The sequence below is a fragment of the Petromyzon marinus genome, chromosome 75, assembly GCF_048934315.1.
Source record: "Petromyzon marinus isolate PM22_M1 ecotype Great Lakes invasive population chromosome 75, UKy_Petmar_22M1.pri1.0, whole genome shotgun sequence".
Taxonomy (NCBI): Eukaryota; Metazoa; Chordata; class Hyperoartia; order Petromyzontiformes; family Petromyzontidae; genus Petromyzon; species Petromyzon marinus.
Window position 1 is genome coordinate 4,398,804 of NC_133741.1, and position 19,333 is coordinate 4,418,136.

At 45.5% G+C, this 19,333-nt stretch overlaps 2 protein-coding genes across 3 annotated transcripts in view; one reads left to right on the top strand and one right to left on the bottom strand.

Moving 5' to 3' along the window:
• PPIH (peptidylprolyl isomerase H) overlaps positions 1-15,092 on the bottom strand; it is a 29,556-nt gene extending 14,464 nt beyond the window's left edge. For both annotated transcript variants that reach the window (XM_076056312.1, XM_076056311.1), the window contains exons 1-3: positions 14,966-15,092; positions 6,521-6,585; positions 2,657-2,680 (exon numbers count right to left, since the gene is read on the bottom strand). In XM_076056312.1, coding sequence (XP_075912427.1) covers positions 2,657-2,680; positions 6,521-6,585; positions 14,966-15,031 — 155 coding nt within the window. In that variant the 5' untranslated portion in view covers positions 15,032-15,092. The remainder of the gene's footprint in view (positions 1-2,656; positions 2,681-6,520; positions 6,586-14,965) is intronic.
• A 561-nt stretch (positions 15,093-15,653) lies between these two features.
• Positions 15,654-19,333, top strand: part of MRTO4 (MRT4 homolog, ribosome maturation factor) — a 40,001-nt gene continuing 36,321 nt past the window's right edge. Inside the window, exons 1-2 of the mRNA XM_076056310.1 lie at positions 15,654-16,575; positions 16,714-16,810. Coding sequence (XP_075912425.1) covers positions 16,783-16,810 — 28 coding nt within the window. The 5' untranslated portion in view covers positions 15,654-16,575; positions 16,714-16,782. The remainder of the gene's footprint in view (positions 16,576-16,713; positions 16,811-19,333) is intronic.

The following is a 19,333-nucleotide window of genomic DNA, read 5'->3' on the forward strand; positions in this document are numbered from 1 at the left end:
TCAGTAGCACCTACACACAGACAAAGATCCCCCAGGTAGCCTCTAGCAGGCTGTAGGGGCAAGTGCTGTCAGTAGCGAGTAACAGCGCCTATGAAGGCTACCGGCACTGTGGCTACACAGAGGGGATGGCTACCAGCACCACGCCCGGCCGTCTTTGTCTCTCCCCCAGTGCTGGCGATGTTCACTACACCACCACTACACCGCTACACCACCACCGCTACACCAGCTACTCATTTGAGGCTGAGTCGACTAGGGGAGGCACAGGACCGGTTCAGATAATCGCTGCTGTCAACACTGATGATGGTGGTGATGGTGGTGGTGATGGTGGTGGTGATGGTTATGGTGGTTGTGATGGTTATGGTGATGGTTATGGTGTTGTTGGTGGTGATGGTGGTGGTGATGGTTATGGTGTTGTTGGTGGTGATGGTGGTGGTGATGGTTATGGTGATGATGGTGGTGATGGTTATGGTGGTGGTGATGGTTATGGTGGTGGTGATGGTTATGGTGGTGGTGATGGTGGTGGTGATGGTTATGGTGATGGTTATGGTGATGGTTATGGTGATGGTTATGATGGTGGTGATGGTTATGGTGATGGTTATGGTGGTGGTGATGGTTATGGTGGTGGTGATGGTTATGGTGGTGGTGATGGTTATGGTGATGGTTATGGTGGTGGTGATGGTTAGGGTGATGGTTATGGTGTTTTTGGTGGTGATGGTGGTGGTGATGGTGTTGGTGGTGGTGATGGTTATGGTGGTGGTGGTTATGGTGGTGGTGATGGTTATGGTGGTGGTTATGGTGATGGTTATGATGGTGGTGATGGTTATGGTGATGGTTATGGTGGTGGTGATGGTTATGGTGGTGGTGATGGTTATGGTGGTGGTGATGGTTATGGTGGTGGTGATGGTTATGGTGGTGGTGATGGTTATGGTGATGGTTATGGTGGTGGTGATGGTTAGGGTGATGGTTATGGTGTTGTTGGTGGTGATGGTGGTGGTGATGGTGTTGGTGGTGGTGATGGTTATGGTGGTGGTGATGGTTATGGTGGTGGTGATGGTTATGGTGGTGGTGATGGTTATGGTGGTGGTGATGGTTATGGTGATGGTTATGGTGTTGGTTATGGTGGTGGTGATGGTTATGGTGGTGGTGATGGTTATGGTGTTGGTGGTGGTGATGGTTATGGTGATGGTTATGGTGTTGGTGATGGTGATGGTTATGGTGTTGGTGGTGGTGATGGTTATGGTGTTGGTGATGGTTATGGTGTTGGTGGTGGTGATGGTTATGGTGGTGGTGATGGTTATGGTGGTGGTGATGGTTATGGTGGTGGTGATGGTTATGGTGGTGGTTATGGTGGTGGTGATGGTTATGGTGGTGGTGATGGTTATGGTGGTGGTGATGGTGATGGTGGTGGTGATGGTGGTGGTGATGGTTATGGTGGTGGTGATGGTTATGGTGGTGGTGATGGTTATGGTGGTGGTGATGGTTACGGTGATGGTTATGATGGTGGTGATGGTTATGGTGATGGTTATGGTGGTGGTGATGGTTATGGTGATGGTTATGGTGTTGGTGGTGGTGATGGTTATGGTGGTGGTGATGGTTATGGTGATGGTTATGGTGTTGGTGATGGTTATGGTGTTGGTGGTGGTGATGGTGGTGGTGATGGTTATGGTGGTGGTGATGGTGTTGGTGATGGTTATGGTGTTGGTGGTGGTGATGGTGGTGGTGATGGTTATGGTGTTGGTGATGGTTATGGTGTTGGTGGTGGTGATGGTTATGGTGTTGGTTATGGTGGTGGTGATGGTTATGGTGTTGGTTATGGTGGTGGTGATGGTTATGGTGTTGGTGATGGTTATGGTGTTGGTGATGGTTATGGTGGTGGTGATGGTGATGGTGGTGGTGATGGTGGTGGTGATGGTTATGGTGGTGGTGATGGTTATGGTGGTGGTTATGGTGGTGGTGATGGTTATGGTGGTGGTGATGGTTATGGTGGTGGTGATGGTGATGGTGGTGGTGATGGTGGTGGTGATGGTTATGGTGGTGGTGATGGTTATGGTGGTGGTGATGGTTATGGTGGTGGTGATGGTTACGGTGATGGTTATGATGGTGGTGATGGTTATGGTGATGGTTATGGTGGTGGTGATGGTTATGGTGATGGTTATGGTGTTGGTGGTGGTGATGGTTATGGTGGTGGTGATGGTTATGGTGATGGTTATGGTGTTGGTGATGGTTATGGTGTTGGTGGTGGTGATGGTGGTGGTGATGGTTATGGTGGTGGTGATGGTGTTGGTGATGGTTATGGTGTTGGTGGTGGTGATGGTGGTGGTGATGGTTATGGTGTTGGTGATGGTTATGGTGTTGGTGGTGGTGATGGTTATGGTGTTGGTTATGGTGGTGGTGATGGTTATGGTGTTGGTTATGGTGGTGGTGATGGTTATGGTGTTGGTGATGGTTATGGTGTTGGTGATGGTTATGGTGGTGGTGATGGTGATGGTGGTGGTGATGGTGATGGTTATGGTGTTGGTGATGGTTATGGTGATGGTTATGGTGGTGGTGATGGTTATGGTGATGGTTATGGTGGTGGTGATGGTTATGGTGATGGTGGTGGTGATGCACTTAGCCTGGTACAAGCACTGTGGTGACGACGATGTTCAATAGTTACCGGAATTCGCCCGTGCAGAATTGCCTGCAACACACAGACACAGACAAAGATCCCCCATATAGCCTTAACAGACTGTTGGGGCAAGTGCTGTTAGCGAGCACCTATGAAGGCCGGAACGGTACACGAGGGGGTGGGTGGCCAGCACCACGCCCGACCGCCTTTGTCTCCCCAGTGGCGATGTTTACACACCACTACACCAGGTACTCATTTGAGGCTGAGTCGACCTAGGGGAGGCCCGGGACCGGTTCAGATAATCGTCACTGATGTTGGCCGTGAGCGGGAATCGAACCCGGGTCGCCAGGTTCATAGCGCAGCATAGCGCTAACCACTACACTACCGCTCCCCACACATAGACACATAGACTAACATACACACACACAGACACACACACAGACACACACACAGACACACACACAGACACACACACACACACACATAGACACACATAGACATAGACACACACATAGACAGACACAACAACAACCGCCATTCGCCACTAAGTGGCGGTGACGTCACCACGACGCTTGTGCCAGGCTATGTGCACCTTGAGGCCACGTGAAGTGTCGAACGCCCGCTGGCAGGAGGTCACGGGGCAGACCCAGCAGGTGCCACGGGTCGACTGACTGAGATGACTGGCTGATGCACCACCTGTGCCCCCTACTGTGCCAACCTGCTGTGCTTTAGCCACCCGGCGCTCCGCTCGTTGTTCTGAGCGTCGCTCCTCCGCCCTCTGTTGTTGTTGGAGGGCGACTGCCTCCAACTGCCCAGTAGCAGCGTCCTTCACGAGCCTCCTCCACAGAGGCCGATCTTGACACCGCTGGTACCAGTCATCGGCAAGTCCACTCAGCACCACGTCCTCCTGTACCACATCACTCCATCTCTTCTCTAGCCCGTGCCACGCCCGTTTAGCCCCTCGATCCGGCCGAACAAAAGCTGTTTCGGCATGCGGTGGCTGGGCATGCGGGCTACATGACCCAGCCATCGCAGCCTTGCCTGCCGGAGGAGCTCACTGATGGGACCTTGCCCAGATCTTTAAAGGATTTGTGAGCTCCTCACACAATCCAGTCTGGTTAAACCCAGGATGGATCGTAGGCAGGCCAGCCTAAATGTTTCTAACCGGCGAAGATGTTCCATTAGGGGGGTCCACGTTTCGCAAGCGTAGAGAAGGGAGGGAATGACCGTGGCCGAGAAGACCTGAAGCTTAGTGCGGAGCGGCAGACCAGGTAGCTTCCACACAGCGTTACGCAACCGATGAAAAGATATTGCCGCTCGACTGATTCTGAGTGAGACCTCTGCTGTCAAACCGGAGCCGGTCATGGGCACATTGCCCAGGTATGGGAAACTCTCCACTCTCTCCACAACTGCCCCATCACCGATTGGGAGTTGTGGGGGTGGAGTGTCCGATGGTACAAAATACCCAGGCAGGTGCTTAGTTTTGGTGGGGCTGATGGTAGGCCCCATCTCTTAGTGGCACGCTCCAGTCTCAGCAGCAGCGTCTCCAACTCCTCCTCTGAATGAGCAGCTATTACCAAATCATCAGCATACATAACGTGGTTGAGCAATAGGGAGCCATCCCTTCACCGCACCTGGGCATCGATCAGCCTCCCATTATATCTGTACCATATGGAGATTCCCCCGGTACAGCTATTGAAGGCTTCACGAACTACGTGGTCAAAATAGATGTTAAATAATGTGGGAGCCAGAGGACATCCCTGTCGCACCCCAAGGTGTACAGGGAATGGCTCTGACTCCCGGCCACGTAGTTTTACCCGGGCCCGCTCACCATCATGAAGGTCCTTAATGATCGTGAGCAGAGGGTCAGGTACTCCAAAAGCACGAAGAACAACCCAGAGCCCAGGCCTACTGATGGTATCATAGGCCTTGACCAGGTCAATAAAGCAAAGATGTAGGTCTTGTTGGAATTCCCTACACCTCTGCTGTAGCAGACGGACAGAAAATATGGCATCTGTGCAGGACCGCCCTTTCCTGAAACCGCATTGGGGCTCCGCAAGCCTCTCCTCAGCGTGCCTGGCAAGGCGATGTTGAATAATCCTTGCCAGGACCTTTCCCGGCACACTGAGGAGTGAGATGCCCCTGTAGTTGTTACAGTCTGTGCGGTCCCCCTTCTTAAAAAGGGGGACCACCAGGGCATCCTTCCAATCCTGCGGAACCCATCCAGTGGTCCAGAGTGTTGTTATGATGTCATATAGGGCAGTCTGTGCACAAACGCCACCCTCCCTCAGCATATCGCTTGGGAGATCATCTCTGCCCGCTGCCTTTCCTGGTCTCAGACTCCGGATTGCCTTCAGTACTTCCTCAAGAGATGGCACCTCAGCCAGCCACTCACAGGGGGTGACTTCTTCCTCCAATATTTGAGGCACCGCAGCCTCAGCAGGGTCATCCCCACTTTGTGCCACGATGTTTTCCTGGCTAAGAGATTTCCCCTCCCCCAGGACCTCACAGAAATGCTCAGCAAATCTGCAAACCTGTTCCTGGGGGTCGGAGATTGGATCACCGTTTTTTCCCCTAATGATGGTAATAGGTGTGGCGCTGCAGGTTACTTTTTTGATGGAGTTAAATAGAGATTTGTGATCACGGGCCACTGAGGCAGACTCCATCTCCTCAGCAACCCGCGACCACCACCCATCCTTGCAGCGCCTCACGGCTCTCCGAACCTCCGAGCGAAGGCTGCGGTAAGCCTCCTCATTCTCTGACGTGGGATTCTGTAGCCGATGACAGTGGGCCTGTCGCTTTTTCTGAGCCATCCTGAACACCTCCTCTGTCAGCCAGGGTCTCTGGGGAGGTCTGGACCGCGTACCCAAAGCAGCCATTGCAGCTGCATGAGTCACAGTCCTAAACCTCGCCCATTTACCCTCGACATCAGGATGAGTCGGGGACGATGCCAATCCCAGCCGCAAGCGATGATGAAATTCTCGCTTGCAACTTTCATCAGATAACTGAGACCAGGCCACTTTAGGTTGGAATGGGGTCCTGGGTGTACACCCACCACCGGAGTGGAAGAATGGCAGGCGCATCTTACAGATGACTAGTCGATGGTCAGAGGGCAGATCAGCTCCACGGTAGGTCCTGGTGTCAAGGACATGGGCTCGCATCCGCTGGTCCGTCACTATGTAGTCCAGCAGATGTTCTTGCTTGGACCCGGCATGCATCCATGATGTTGTGTGGATGCGCCGATGCCGGAACAGCGTGTTGGTAATTACAAGCCCATGGGCTGCACAAAAATCTAGCAGCCTCCTACCGTTGTTATTGAGCTGATCTGGCCCATGCCCTCCAATCACTCCAGACCAGGTTCCAGCATCATGACACAGACACACACACAGATACACACACAGACACACACACACAGTCACACACACACAGATACACACACAGACACACACACACAGACACACACACAGACACACACAGACACACACACACAGACACACACACACAGACACACACACAGAGACACACAGACACACACACACAGACACACACACACAGACACACACACAGAGACACACAGACACACACACACACAGACACACACACAGGAAGACGTTATCATCACCACCACCACCACCAGCACCACCACCAGCACCACCAGCTACACCATCACCACCACCACCACCACCAGCACCACCACCAGCACCACCAGCTACACCATCACCACCACCAGCTACACCATCACCACCAGCACCACCACCACCATCACCACCATCACCAGCTACACCATCACCACCACCATCACCAGCACCACCACCACCATCACCACCAGCACCACCACCACCACCAGCTACACCACGTGGTGTTGTGGATGTACTGGGCCCCGCCAGCCTACTGTGGAATCTCGGCGCTCACCGGAAATTCTCGGCCGTCTTGGGAACGACGTCGGCAAACAGCTCCACCTTGAGCCTGCCCACATCCTGCACCACCACAACCACAACAACAACAACCACAACAACAACAACCACAACAACAACATCAACCACAACAACATCAACCACAACAACAACATCAACCACAACAACAACAACAACCACAACAACAACCACAACAACAACAACCACAACAACCACAACCACAACAACAACATCAACCACAACAACAACAACCACAACAACAACCACAACAACAACAACCACAACAACAACATCAACCACAACAACAACAACAACCACAACAACATCAACCACAACAACAACAACAACCACAACAACAACAACAACCACAACAACAACCACAACAACAACAACAACCACAACAACAACAACAACCACAACAACAACAACCACAACAACAACAACAACAACATCAACCACAACAACAACAACCACAACAACAACCACATAACCACCACAACAACAACAACCACAACAACAACCACAAAAACAAAAACAACCACCACAACAACCACATCAACAACAACATCGACAACAACAACCACAACAACAACAACCACAACAACAACCACAAAAACAACAACAACCACAACAACAACCACAACAACAACCACAACAACCACATCAACAACAACATCAACAACAACAACCACATCAACAACAACATCAACAACAACAACAACCACAACAACAACAACCACAACAACATCAACCACATCAAACAGCTCCACCTTGAGCCTGCCCACATCCTGCATCATCACAACAACAACCACAACCACAACAACAACCACAACAACAACAAAAACCACAACAACAACAACCACAACAACAACCACATCACCACCACAACAACAACAACCACAACGACAACCACAACAACAACAACCACAAAAACAACCACAACAACCACAAAAACAACAACCACAACAACAACAACCACAACAACAACCACAAGATCAACCACATCAAACAGCTCCACCTTGAGCCTGCCCACATCCTCCATCACCACAACAACAACAACCACATCAACAACAACCACAACAACAACCACAACATCATCAACCACCACAACAACAACCACCACAACATCAACCACAACAACATCAACCACAACAACAACAACCACCACAACAACAACCACAACAACAACCATCACAACATCAACCACAACAACAACAACCACCACAACATCAACCACAACAACATCAACCACAACAACAACAACCACCACAACATCAACCACAACAACATCAACCACAACAACATCAATCACAACAACAACAACCACAACAACATCAACCACAACAACAACAACCACCACAACATCAACCACAACAACATCAACCACAACAACAACAAACAGCTCCACCTTGAGCCTGCCCACATCCTGCACCACTACAACAACAACCACAACATCAACAACAACAATCACAACAACAACCACAACAACATCAACAACCACAACATCAACCACAACAACAACATGAAACAGCTCCACCTTGAGCCTGCCCACATCCTGCATCACCACAACAACAACAACCACAACAACATCAACAACCACAACATCAACCACAATAACAACAACCACCACAACAACAACCACCACAACAACAACAACATCAACCACCACAACATTAACCACAACAACCACAACAACATTAACCACAACAACCACAACAACATTAACCACAACAACCACAGCATCAACAACCATAACAACCACAACATCAACCACAACAACATTAACCACAATAACAACAACCACCACCACAACAACCACAACCACATCAACCACCACCACAACAACAACCACAACATCAACCACCACATCACCCACAACAACCACAACATCAACCACCACCACAACAACCACAACAACATCAACCACAACAACAACCACAACATCAACCACAACAACATTAACCACAACAACATTAACCACAACAACCACAACAACATTAACCACAACAACATTAACCACAACAACATTAACCACAACAACCACAACATCAACCACAACAACATTAACCACAACAACCACAACAACATTAACCACAACAACAACCACAACAACAACCACAACATCAACCACAACAACATTAACCACAACAACCACAACATCAACCACAACAACATTAACCACAACAAACCACAACAACATTAACCACAACAAACCACAACAACATTAACCACAACAACATTAACCACAACAACAACATCAACCACAACAACATTAACCACAACAACCACAACATCAACAACCATAACAACCACAACATCTACCACAACAACAATCACCACAACAACATAAAACACATTCACAACCACTACAACCACCATATCAACAACCATTTACAAGTGAATGAGTGAATGAGTTAATGAATGAATGAATGAGTGAATGAGTTAGTGAATGAATGAGTTAGTGAATGATTGAGTGAGTGAACGAGTTAGTGAATGGTTGAATTAGTTAGTGAATGAGTGAATGAATGAGTTAGTGAATGAGTTAGTGAATGAGTGAATGAATGAGTTAGTGAATGATTGAGTTAGTGAATGAGTGAATGATTGAGTGAGTGAATGGGTGAATGAATGAGTTAGTGAATGAGTGAATGATTGAATGAGTGAATGGGTGAGTGAATGAGTGAATTAATGAGTTAGTGAATGAGTGAATGAGTGAGTGTATGAGTTAGTGAATGAGTTAGTGAGTGATTGAGTTAGTGAATGAATGAGTGAATGAGTTAGCGAACGAATGAGTGTATGAGTGAATGAATGACTTAGTGAATGAACGAGTTAGTGAACGAGTTTTGAGTTAGTGAATGAATGAGTGAATGAGTTAGCGAACGAATGAGTGTATGAGTGAATGAATGACTTAGTGAATGAACGAGTTAGTGAACGAGTTAGTGAATGAGTGAATGAATGAGTTAGTGAATGAGTGAATGAATGAGTTAGTGAATGGGTTAGTGTATGATTGAGTGTGTGAGTTAGTGTATGAGTGTGTGCGAGTGATTGAGTTAGTGAATGAATGAGTTAGTGAATGAGTGAATGAATGAGTTAGTGAATGAGTGAATGAGTGCGTGTATGAGTGAATGAGTGAGTGTATGAGCTAGTGAATGAGTGAATGAGTTAGTGAATGAATAAGTTAGTGAATGAATGAGTGAATGAGTGAGTGTATGAGTTAGTGAATGAGTTAGTGAGTGATTGAGTTAGTGAATGAATGAGTGAATGAGTTAGTGAATGCGTGTATGAGTGAATGAATGAGTTAGTGAATGAATGAGTGTATGAGTGAATGAGTTAGTGTATGAGTTAGTGTATGAGTGAGTGTGAGTGACTGAGTTAGTGAATGAGTTAATGAATGAATGAGTGAGTGTATGAGTGAATGAGTTAGTGAATGAGTTAGTGTATGAGTTAGTGTATGAGTGAGTGTGTGAGTGATTGAGTCAGTCAATGAGTGAATGAATGAGTTAAGTTAGTGTATGAGTGTGTTATGAATGAGTGAATGAGTTAGTGTATGAGTGAATGAGTGAGTGAATGAGTGAATGAGTGAATGAGTGTATGAGTGAATGAATGAGTGTGTTTTAGTGAATGAATGAGTGTATGAGTGAATTAATGAGTTAGTGAATGAGTGAATGATTGAGTGAGTCAATGAATGAGTTATTGAATGAGTTAGTGAATGAGTGAATGCATGAGTTAGTGAATGAGTGTATGAGTGAATGAATGAGTTAGTGAATGAGTTAGTGAATGAGTGTATGAGTGATTGAGTGAGTGTATGAGTTAGTGAATGAATGAGTGAATGAGTCACTGAATGAGTGAATGAGTTAGTGAATGAGTTAGTGAATGAGTTAGTGAATGAATGAGTGTATGAGTTAGTGAATGAGTTAGTGAGTGATTGAGTTAGTGAATGAATGAGTGAATGAGTTAGTGAATGAATGAGTGTATGAGTGAATGAATGAGTTAGTGAATGAATGAGTGTATGAGTGAATGAGTTAGTGTATGAGTTAGTGTATGAGTGAGTGTGTGAGTGATTGAGTTAGTGAATGAGTGAATGAATGAGTGAGTGAATGAGTGAGTGTGTGAGTGATTGAGTCAGTGAATGAGTGAATGAATGAGTTAGTGTATGAGTGTGTGAGTTATGAATGAGTGAATGAGTTAGTGTATGAGTGAATGAGTGACTGAATGAGTGAATGAGTGTATGAGTGAATGAATGTGTGTTAGTGAATGAATGAGTGTATGAGTGAATGAATGAGTTAGTGAATGAGTGAATAATTGAGTGAGTCAACGAATGAGTTATTGAATGAGTTGGTGAATGAGTGAATGAATGAGTTAGTGAATGAGTGTATGAGTGAATGAATGCGTCAGTGAATGAGTTAGTGAATGAGTGAATGAATAAGTTAGTGAATGAGTGTATGAGTGAATGAGTGAGTGAGTGTATGAGTTAATGAATGAGTGAATGAGTCAGTGAATGAGTGAATGAATGAGTTAGTGAATGAGTTATTGTATGAATGAGTGAATGAGTGAGTGTATGATTTAGTGAATGAGTTAGTGAGTGATTGAGTTAGTGAATGAATGAGTGAATGAGTTGGTGAATTAATGAGTGTATGAGTGAATGAATGAATTATTAAATGAGTGAGTGAATGAATGAGTGTATGAGTTAGTGTATGAGTTAGTGTATGAGTGAGTGTGTGAGTGATTGAGTTAGTGAATGAGTGAATGAATGAGTTAGTGTATGAGTGTGTGAGTTATGAATGAGTGAATGAATGAGTGAATGAATGTGTGAATTAGTGAATGAATGAGTGAATGAATGAGTTAGTGAATGAGTTAGTGAATGAATGAGTGAGTGTATGAGTGAGTGTATGAGTGAGTGAATGAGTGAATGAATGAGTGAATGCGTTAATTAATGAATGAGTGAATGAGTTAGTGAATGAATGAGTTAGTGAATGATTGAGTGAGTGAATGAGTTAGTGAATTATTGAATGAGTTAATGAATTAGTGAATGAATGAGTTAGTGAATGAGTTAGTGAATGAGTAAATGAACGAGTTAGTGAATGATTGAGTTAGTGAATGAGTGAATGATTGAGTGAGTGAATGGGTGAACGAATGAGTTAGTGAGTGAATGAATGAGTGAATGAATGAGTTGGTGAATGAATTTGTGTATGAGTGTATGAGTGAATGAATGAGTTAGTGAATGAGTTAGTGAACGATGGAGTGAATGAGTGAAGGAATGAGTTAGTGAAGGAATGAGTTAGTGAATGAATGAGTGTATGGGTGAGTGTATGAGTGAGTGAATGAGTTAGTGAATGAATGAGTGAATGAGTTAGTGAATGAATTAGTGTATGAGTGAGTGTATGAGTTAGTGTATGAGTGTGTGAGTTAGTGAATGAGTGAGTGAATGAGTTAGTGAATGAACGAGTGTATGAGTGAATGAATGAGTTAGTGAATGAGTGAGTGAATGGGTGAATGAATGAGTTAGTGAGTGATTGAGTTAGTGAATGAATGAGTGTATGAGTGAATGAATGAGTTAGTGAATGAGTGAATGAGTGAATGAATTAGTGTGTTAGTGAATGAATGAGTGTATGAGTGAATGAATGAGTTAGTGAATGAGTGAATGAATGAGTTAGTGAATGAGTGTATGAGTGAATGAATGCGTCAGTGAATAAGTTAGTGAATGAGTGAATGAATAAGTTAGTGAATGAGTGAGTGTATGAGTGAATGAGTGAGTGAGTGTATGAGTTAATGAATGAATGAGTCAGTGAATGAGTGAATGAATGAGTTAGTGAATGAGTTATTGTATGAATGAGTGAATGAGTGAGTGTATGATTTAGTGAATGAGTTAGTGAGTGATTGAGTTAGTGAATGAATGAGTGAATGAGTGAATGAATGAGTGTATGAGTGAATGAATGAATTATTGAATGAGTGAATGAATGAGTGTATGAGTGAATGAGTTAGTGTATGAGTTAGTGTATGAGTGAGTGTGTGAGTGATTGAGTTAGTGAATGAGTGAATGAATGAGTTAGTGTATGAGTGTGTGAGTTATGAATGAGTGAATGAGTGAGTGAATGAGTGAATGAATGTGTGAATTAGTGAATGAATGAGTGTATGAGTGAATGAATGAATGAGTTAGTGAATGCGTTAGTGAATGAGCGAATGATTGAGTGAGTGAATGGGTGAATGAATGAGTGTATGAGTGAATGAATGAGTTAGTGAGTGAATGAGTGAATGGGTGAATGAATGAGTTATTGAATGAGTTAGTGAATGAATGAATGAGTTAGTGAATGAGTGAATGAATGAGTGTATGAGTGAATGAACGAGTTAGTGAATGAGTTAGTGAACGATGGAGCGAATGAGTGAAGGAATGAGTTAGTGAGTTAGTGAATGAATGAGTGTATGAGTGAGTGTATGAGTGAGTGTATGAGTGAGTGAATGCGTTAATTAATGAATGAGTGAATGAGTTAGTGAATGAATGAGTTAGTGAATGATTGAGTGAGTGAGTTAGTGAATGATTGAATGAGTTAATGAATTAGTGAATGAATGAGTTAGTGAATGAGTTAGTGAATGAGTGAATGAACGAGTTAGTGAATGATTGAGTTAGTGAATGAGTGAATGATTGAGTGAGTGAATGGGTGAACGAATGAGTTAGTGAGTGAATGGGTGAATGAATGAGTGAATGAATGAGTTAGTGAATGAATTAGTGTATGAGTGTATGAGTGAATGAATGAGTTAGTGAATGAGTTAGTGAACGATGGAGTGAATGAGTGAAGGAATGAGTTAGTGAAGGAATGAGTTAGTGAATGAATAAGTGTATGAGTGAGTGTATGAGTGAGTGAATGAGTGAATGAGTTAGTGAATGAATGAGTGAATGAGTTAGTGAATGAATTAGTGTATGAGTGAGTGTATGAGTTAGTGTATGAGTGTGTGAGTTAGTGAATGAGTGAGTGAATGAGTTAGTGAATGAACGTGTGTATGAGTGAATGAATGAGTTAGTGAATGAGTGAGTGAATGGGTGAATGAATGAGTTAGTGAGTGATTGAGTTAGTGAATGAATGGTTGTATGAGTGAATGAATGAGTTAGTGAATGAGTGAATGAATGAGTGTATGAGTTAGTGTATGAGTGAGTGTATGAGTTAGTGAATGAGTGTGTGAGTTCGTGAATGAGTGAATGAGTTAGTGAATGAATGAGTTGGTGTATGAGTGAATGAATGAGTTAGTGAATGAGTGTATGAGTGAATTAATGAGTTAGTGTATGAGTGAACGAGTGTATGAGTGAATGAGTGAGTGAATGAGTGAGTGAATGAGTGTGTGAGTTAGTGAATGAGTGTATGAATGAGTGAGTGAATGAGTGTATGAATGAGTGAATGAATGAGTGAGTCGTTCCCCCCCTGCCCTCCGATGGTGATGTCAAAGAAGTGAGTAAGTGGGTGAGTGAGTGGGTGGGTGAGTGGGTGAGTGGGTGGGTGAGTGAGTGGGTGGGTGAGTGAGTGGGTGAGTGGGTGGGTGAGTGGGTGAGTGGGTGGGTGAGTGGGTGGGTGGGTGAGTGGGTGGGTGAGTGGGTGGGTGAGTGAGTGGGTGAGTGAGTGGTGAGGGAGTGTATGAGTGAGTGAGTGTATAAGTGAGTGTATGAGTGAATGAGTGAGTGAATGAGTGAATGAATGTATGAGTGAGTGAGTGTGTGAGTGTATGAGTGAATGAGTGAGTGTATGAGTGTGTGAGTTAGTGAATGAGTGAGTTAGTGTATGAATGAGTTAGTGAATGAGTGAATGAATGAGTGTATGAGTGACTGAGTGTGTGAGTTAGTGAGTGAGTGTATGAGTTAGTGAGTGAGTGTATGAGTGAGTGTGTGTATGAGTGAGTGTATGAGTTAGTGAATGAGTGTGTGAGTTAGTGAGTGAATGAATGAGTGAATGAGTGTGTGAATGAGTGAATGAATGAGTGTATGAGTGACTGAGTGTATGAGTTAGTGACTGAGTGTATGAGTGAGTGTGTGTATGAGTGAGTGTATGAGTTAGTGAATGAGTGTGTGAGTTAGTGAGTGAATGAATGAGTGAATGAGTGTGTGAATGAGTGAATGAGTGAATGAATGAGTGTATGAGTGTATGAGTGACTGAGTGTATGAGTTAGTGAGTGTATGAGTGAGTGTGTGTATGAGTGAGTGTATGAGTTAGTGAATGAGTGTGTGAGTTAGTGAGTGAATGAGTGTGTGAATGAGTGAATGAATGAGTTAGTGAATGAGTGAATGAATGATTGTATGAGTGACTGAGTGTATGAGTTAGTGAGTGAGTGTATGAGTGTGTGTATGAGTGAGTGTATGAGTTAGTGAATGAGTGTGTGAGTTAGTGAGTGAATGAATGAGTGTGTGAATGAGTGAATGAATGAGTGTGTGAATGAGTGAATGAATGAGTGAGTCGTTCCCCACCTGCCCTCCGATGGTGATGTCAAAGAAGACGATCGGATTGGCGGGGTTGGATGGAGGAACCGCCATTTTGGAAACGAATAAGGAATCGATTCTTTTAAAAATTTAATTACCCGTCGATCCATTGGGTAGGTTAACGTTGTGACTTCTTGGAATCGATTCCTGATTACGATTACAATTTTTAACGTTGCGTCGTAATGGAGTCGATTCTGCATATATGTTTAAAACTATTCGATTCTCACATTTTGCGGTCTTCATTCAATCGATTTGGTGAATCGGTCATCTCCAATCATTGGTTAGGGAAACGTTGTGGTATCTTAGAATCGATTCCAGGCATCGATTACATCATTTAACGTGGAGTTGTAGCGGAGTCGATTTATTTTAACGATTAATTCCAAATCGATTTTAACCTTTTCCGGTCTAAATGGAATCGTTAGTTTGTTAAATCGGTAACGTCGATTCCTCAGATAGGTCACGAATTGCTTTGGAATCGATTCTGAAACCATTATTTTTTAATTGATTTTAATAGAGTCGATTAAGTTATTTGGTTAGTAGGAATCGATCTCTTCTTAATCGATACGTCGATATATATCGTGAGTTAACAATGTGATAATCGACTGGATCGACTATCCAATGAGATTTATCACAGGAATCGCAAGTTTGAATCTACTGAAGCGATTACAATATATTCGATTCACAACCAAAGACCCGTGTCGGAATTGAATCGTTTCAAAATACGTGGAATCGACGGTAACAAATCTAACGCGTCCGATTAAATAAACGAGTCCGGTTCCACTTATAATAACAATTTTTAATCAAATTTTAATCAATTCCCTCTCGAACGAAGCTTCCAATTTTAAATCGAACCGCCTGGAACGGAGCGGCAAATGCTCGTAATATTATTGGACGGATTATTTTTTGTGGAAGTTTAAGTCGTTCAATACTTTTATTTTAAAGTCGGGGAAATTTTAATTAGTTCAACAGGCACCTCGTGGTGGTAAATCCGTGGCCACCTCTGCCACGGCCACCACGTGGTCGTGAGGACCCCTACCCAGCTCGCATCGCGCTGTGGGGAACCACGTGGTCTGCTCGCGAGCCACGCAGATAGAGACCTCCGCATGTTGTACAGATAATAATATCGATAGATATATCGATAGATATACACTTTATATAGATATATACATTATATAGATGATTGATAGATTGTATAGACAGACGGTCAAGTCAGACAGTGCGACACAGAGAGACCAGGGGCCCGTCAGACAGAGTGAGACACGGACAGACAAGAGTGAGACACGGACAAAGTGAGACAGAGAGTGAGACAGAGACAGAGTGAGACACGGACAACGTGAGACAGACAGACATAGTGAGACAGAGACAAAGTTCGACACGGACAAAGTGAGACACGGACAAAGTGAGACAGAGTGAGACACGGACAAAGTGAGACACAGACAGAGTTAGACAGACAGAGTGAGACAGTGAGAGAGACAGAGTAAGACAGAGTGAGACCCAGACAGAGTGAGACAGACAGTGAGACACAGACAGAGTGAGACACAGACAGAGTGAGACACAGACAGAGTGAGACACAGACAGAGTGAGAGACAGAGTGAGACACAGACAGTGAGACACAGAGAGAGTGAGACAGTGAGACAGAGTGAGACACAGAGTGAGACACAGACAGAGTGAGACAGACAGTGAGACACAGACAGAGTGAGACACAGACAGAGAGACAGTGAGACACAGACAGAGAGACAGACAGTGAGACAGAGAGAGGCGGTGTGTACCGTGATCCAGCGGCGCCCACCACAGTGATCGTTGCGATGCCCAAGTCACGTCGAGATCGCAAAGGTAACGCGCGGAGTCTCGGCTCGGTGTATGGGTCTCTATGAGTCTCTGTGATTCTCTGTGGGTCTCTATGAGTCTCTGTGGGTCTCTATGAGTCTCTATGAGTCTCTGTGGGTCTCTATGAGTCTCTATGAGTCTCTGTGGGTCTCTGTGGGTCTCTATGGGTCTCTATGAGTCTCTGTGGGTCTCTGTGGGTCTCTATGGGTCTCTGTGGGTCTCTATGGGTCTCTATGGGTCTCTGTGGGTCTCTATGAGTCTCTATGAGTCTCTGTGGGTCTCTATGGGTCTCTATGAGTCTCTGTGGGTCTCTATGAGTCTCTGTGGGTCTCTATGGGTCTCTATGAGTCTCTGTGGGTCTCTATGAGTCTCTGTGGGTTTCTATGGGTCTCTATGGGTCTCTATGAGTCTCTATGAGTCTCTGTGGGTCTCTGTGGGTCTCTATGAGTCTCTATGAGTCTCTGTGGGTCTCTATGAGTCTCTGTGGGTCTCTGTGGGTCTCTATGGGTCTCTATGGGTCTCTATGAGTCTCTGTGGGTCTCTATGAGTCTCTGTGGGTCTCTATGGGTCTCTATGAGTCTCTGTGGGACTCTATGAGTCTCTGTGGGTTTCTATGGGTCTCTATGAGTCTCTATGAGTCTCTGTGGGTCTCTGTGGGTCTCTATGAGTCTCTATGAGTCTCTGTGGGTCTCTATGAGTCTCTGTGGGTCTCTGTGGGTCTCTATGAGTCTCTGTGGGTCTCTGTGGGTCTTTGTGGGTCTCTGTGGGTCTCTGTGAGTCTCTGTGGGTCTCTGTGGGTCTCTATGAGTCTCTGTGGGTCTCCATGAGTCGCTGTGGGTCTCTATGAGTCTCTATGGGTCTCTATGAGTCTCTGTGGGTCTCTATGGGTCTCTGTGGGTCTCTATGGGTCTCTATGAGTCTCTGTGGGTCTCTATGAGTCTCTGTGGGTCTCTATGAGTCTCTGTGGGCCTCTGTGAGTCTCTGTGGGTCTCTGTGGGTCTCTATGAGTCTCTGTGAGTCTCTATGAGTCTCTGTGGGTCTCTATGAGTCTCTGTGGGTCTCTATGAGTCTCTGTGGGTCTCTGTGGGTCTCTATGGGTCTCTGTGGGTCTCTATGAGTCTCTGTGGGTCTCTGTGGGTCTCTGTGAGTCTCTGTGGGTCTCTGTGGGTCTCTGTGGGTCTCTGTGGGTCTCTATGAGTCTCTGTGGGTCTCTATGAGTCTCTGTGGGTCTCTATGAGTCTCTGTGGGTCTCTATGGGTCTCTATGAGTCTCTGTGGGTCTCTATGAGTCTCTGTGGGTTTCTATGGGTCTCTATGGGTCTCTATGAGTCTCTATGAGTCTCTGTGGGTCTCTGTGGCTCTCTATGAGTCTCTGTGGGTCTCCATGAGTCGCTGTGGGTCTCTATGAGTCTCTGTGGGTCTCTGTGGGTCTCTATGAGTCTCTGTGGGTCTCTATGAGTCTCTGTGGGTCTCTATGAGTCTCTGTGGGTCTCTATGGGTCTCTATGAGTCTCTGTGGGTCTCTATGAGTCTCTGTGGGTTTCTATGGGTCTCTATGGGTCTCTATGAGTCTCTATGAGTCTCTGTGGGTCTCTATGAGTCTCTATGAGTCTCTGTGGGTCTCTATGAGTCTCTGTGGGTCTCTGTGGGTCTCTGTGGGTCTCTGTGAGTCTCTGTGGGTCTCTGTGGGTCTCTATGAGTCTCTGTGGGTCTCCATGAGTCGCTGTGGGTCTCTATGAGTCTCTATGGGTCTCTATGAGTCTCTGTGGGTCTCTATGGGTCTCTGTGGGTCTCTATGGGTCTCTATGAGTCTCTGTGGGTCTCTATGAGTCTCTGTGGGTCTCTATGAGTCTCTGTGGGCCTCTGTGAGTCTCTGTGGGTCTCTGTGGGTCTCTATGAGTCTCTGTGAGTCTCTATGAGTCTCTGTGGGTCTCTATGAGTCTCTGTGGGTCTCTATGAGTCTCTGTGGGTCTCTGTGGGTCTCTATGGGTCTCTGTGGGTCTCTATGAGTCTCTGTGGGTCTCTATGAGTCTCTGTGGGTCTCTGAGTCTCTGTGAGTCTCTATGAGTCGCTGTGGGTCTCTATGAGTCTCTGTGGGTCTCTATGAGTCTCTGTGGGTCTCTGTGGGTCTCTATGAGTCTCTGTGAGTCTCTATGAGTCTCTGTGGGTCTCTATGAGTCTCTGTGGGTCTCTATGAGTCTCTGTGGGTCTCTGTGGGTCTCTGTGAGTCTCTGTGGGTCTCTGTGGGTCTCTATGGGTCTCTATGAGTCTCTGTGGGTCTCTGTGAGTCTCTGTGGGTCTCTGTGGGTCTCTATGGGTCTCTATGAGTCTCTGTGGGTCTCTATGAGTCTCTGTGGGTCTCTATGAGTCTCTGTGGGTCTCTGTGAGTCTCTGTGGGTCTCTGTGGGTCTCTGTGGGTCTCTGTGGGTCTCTATGAGTCTCTGTGGGTCTCTATGAGTCTCTGTGGGTCTCTATGAGTCTCTGTGGGTCTCTGTGAGTCTCTGTGGGTCTCTATGAGTCTCTGTGAGTCT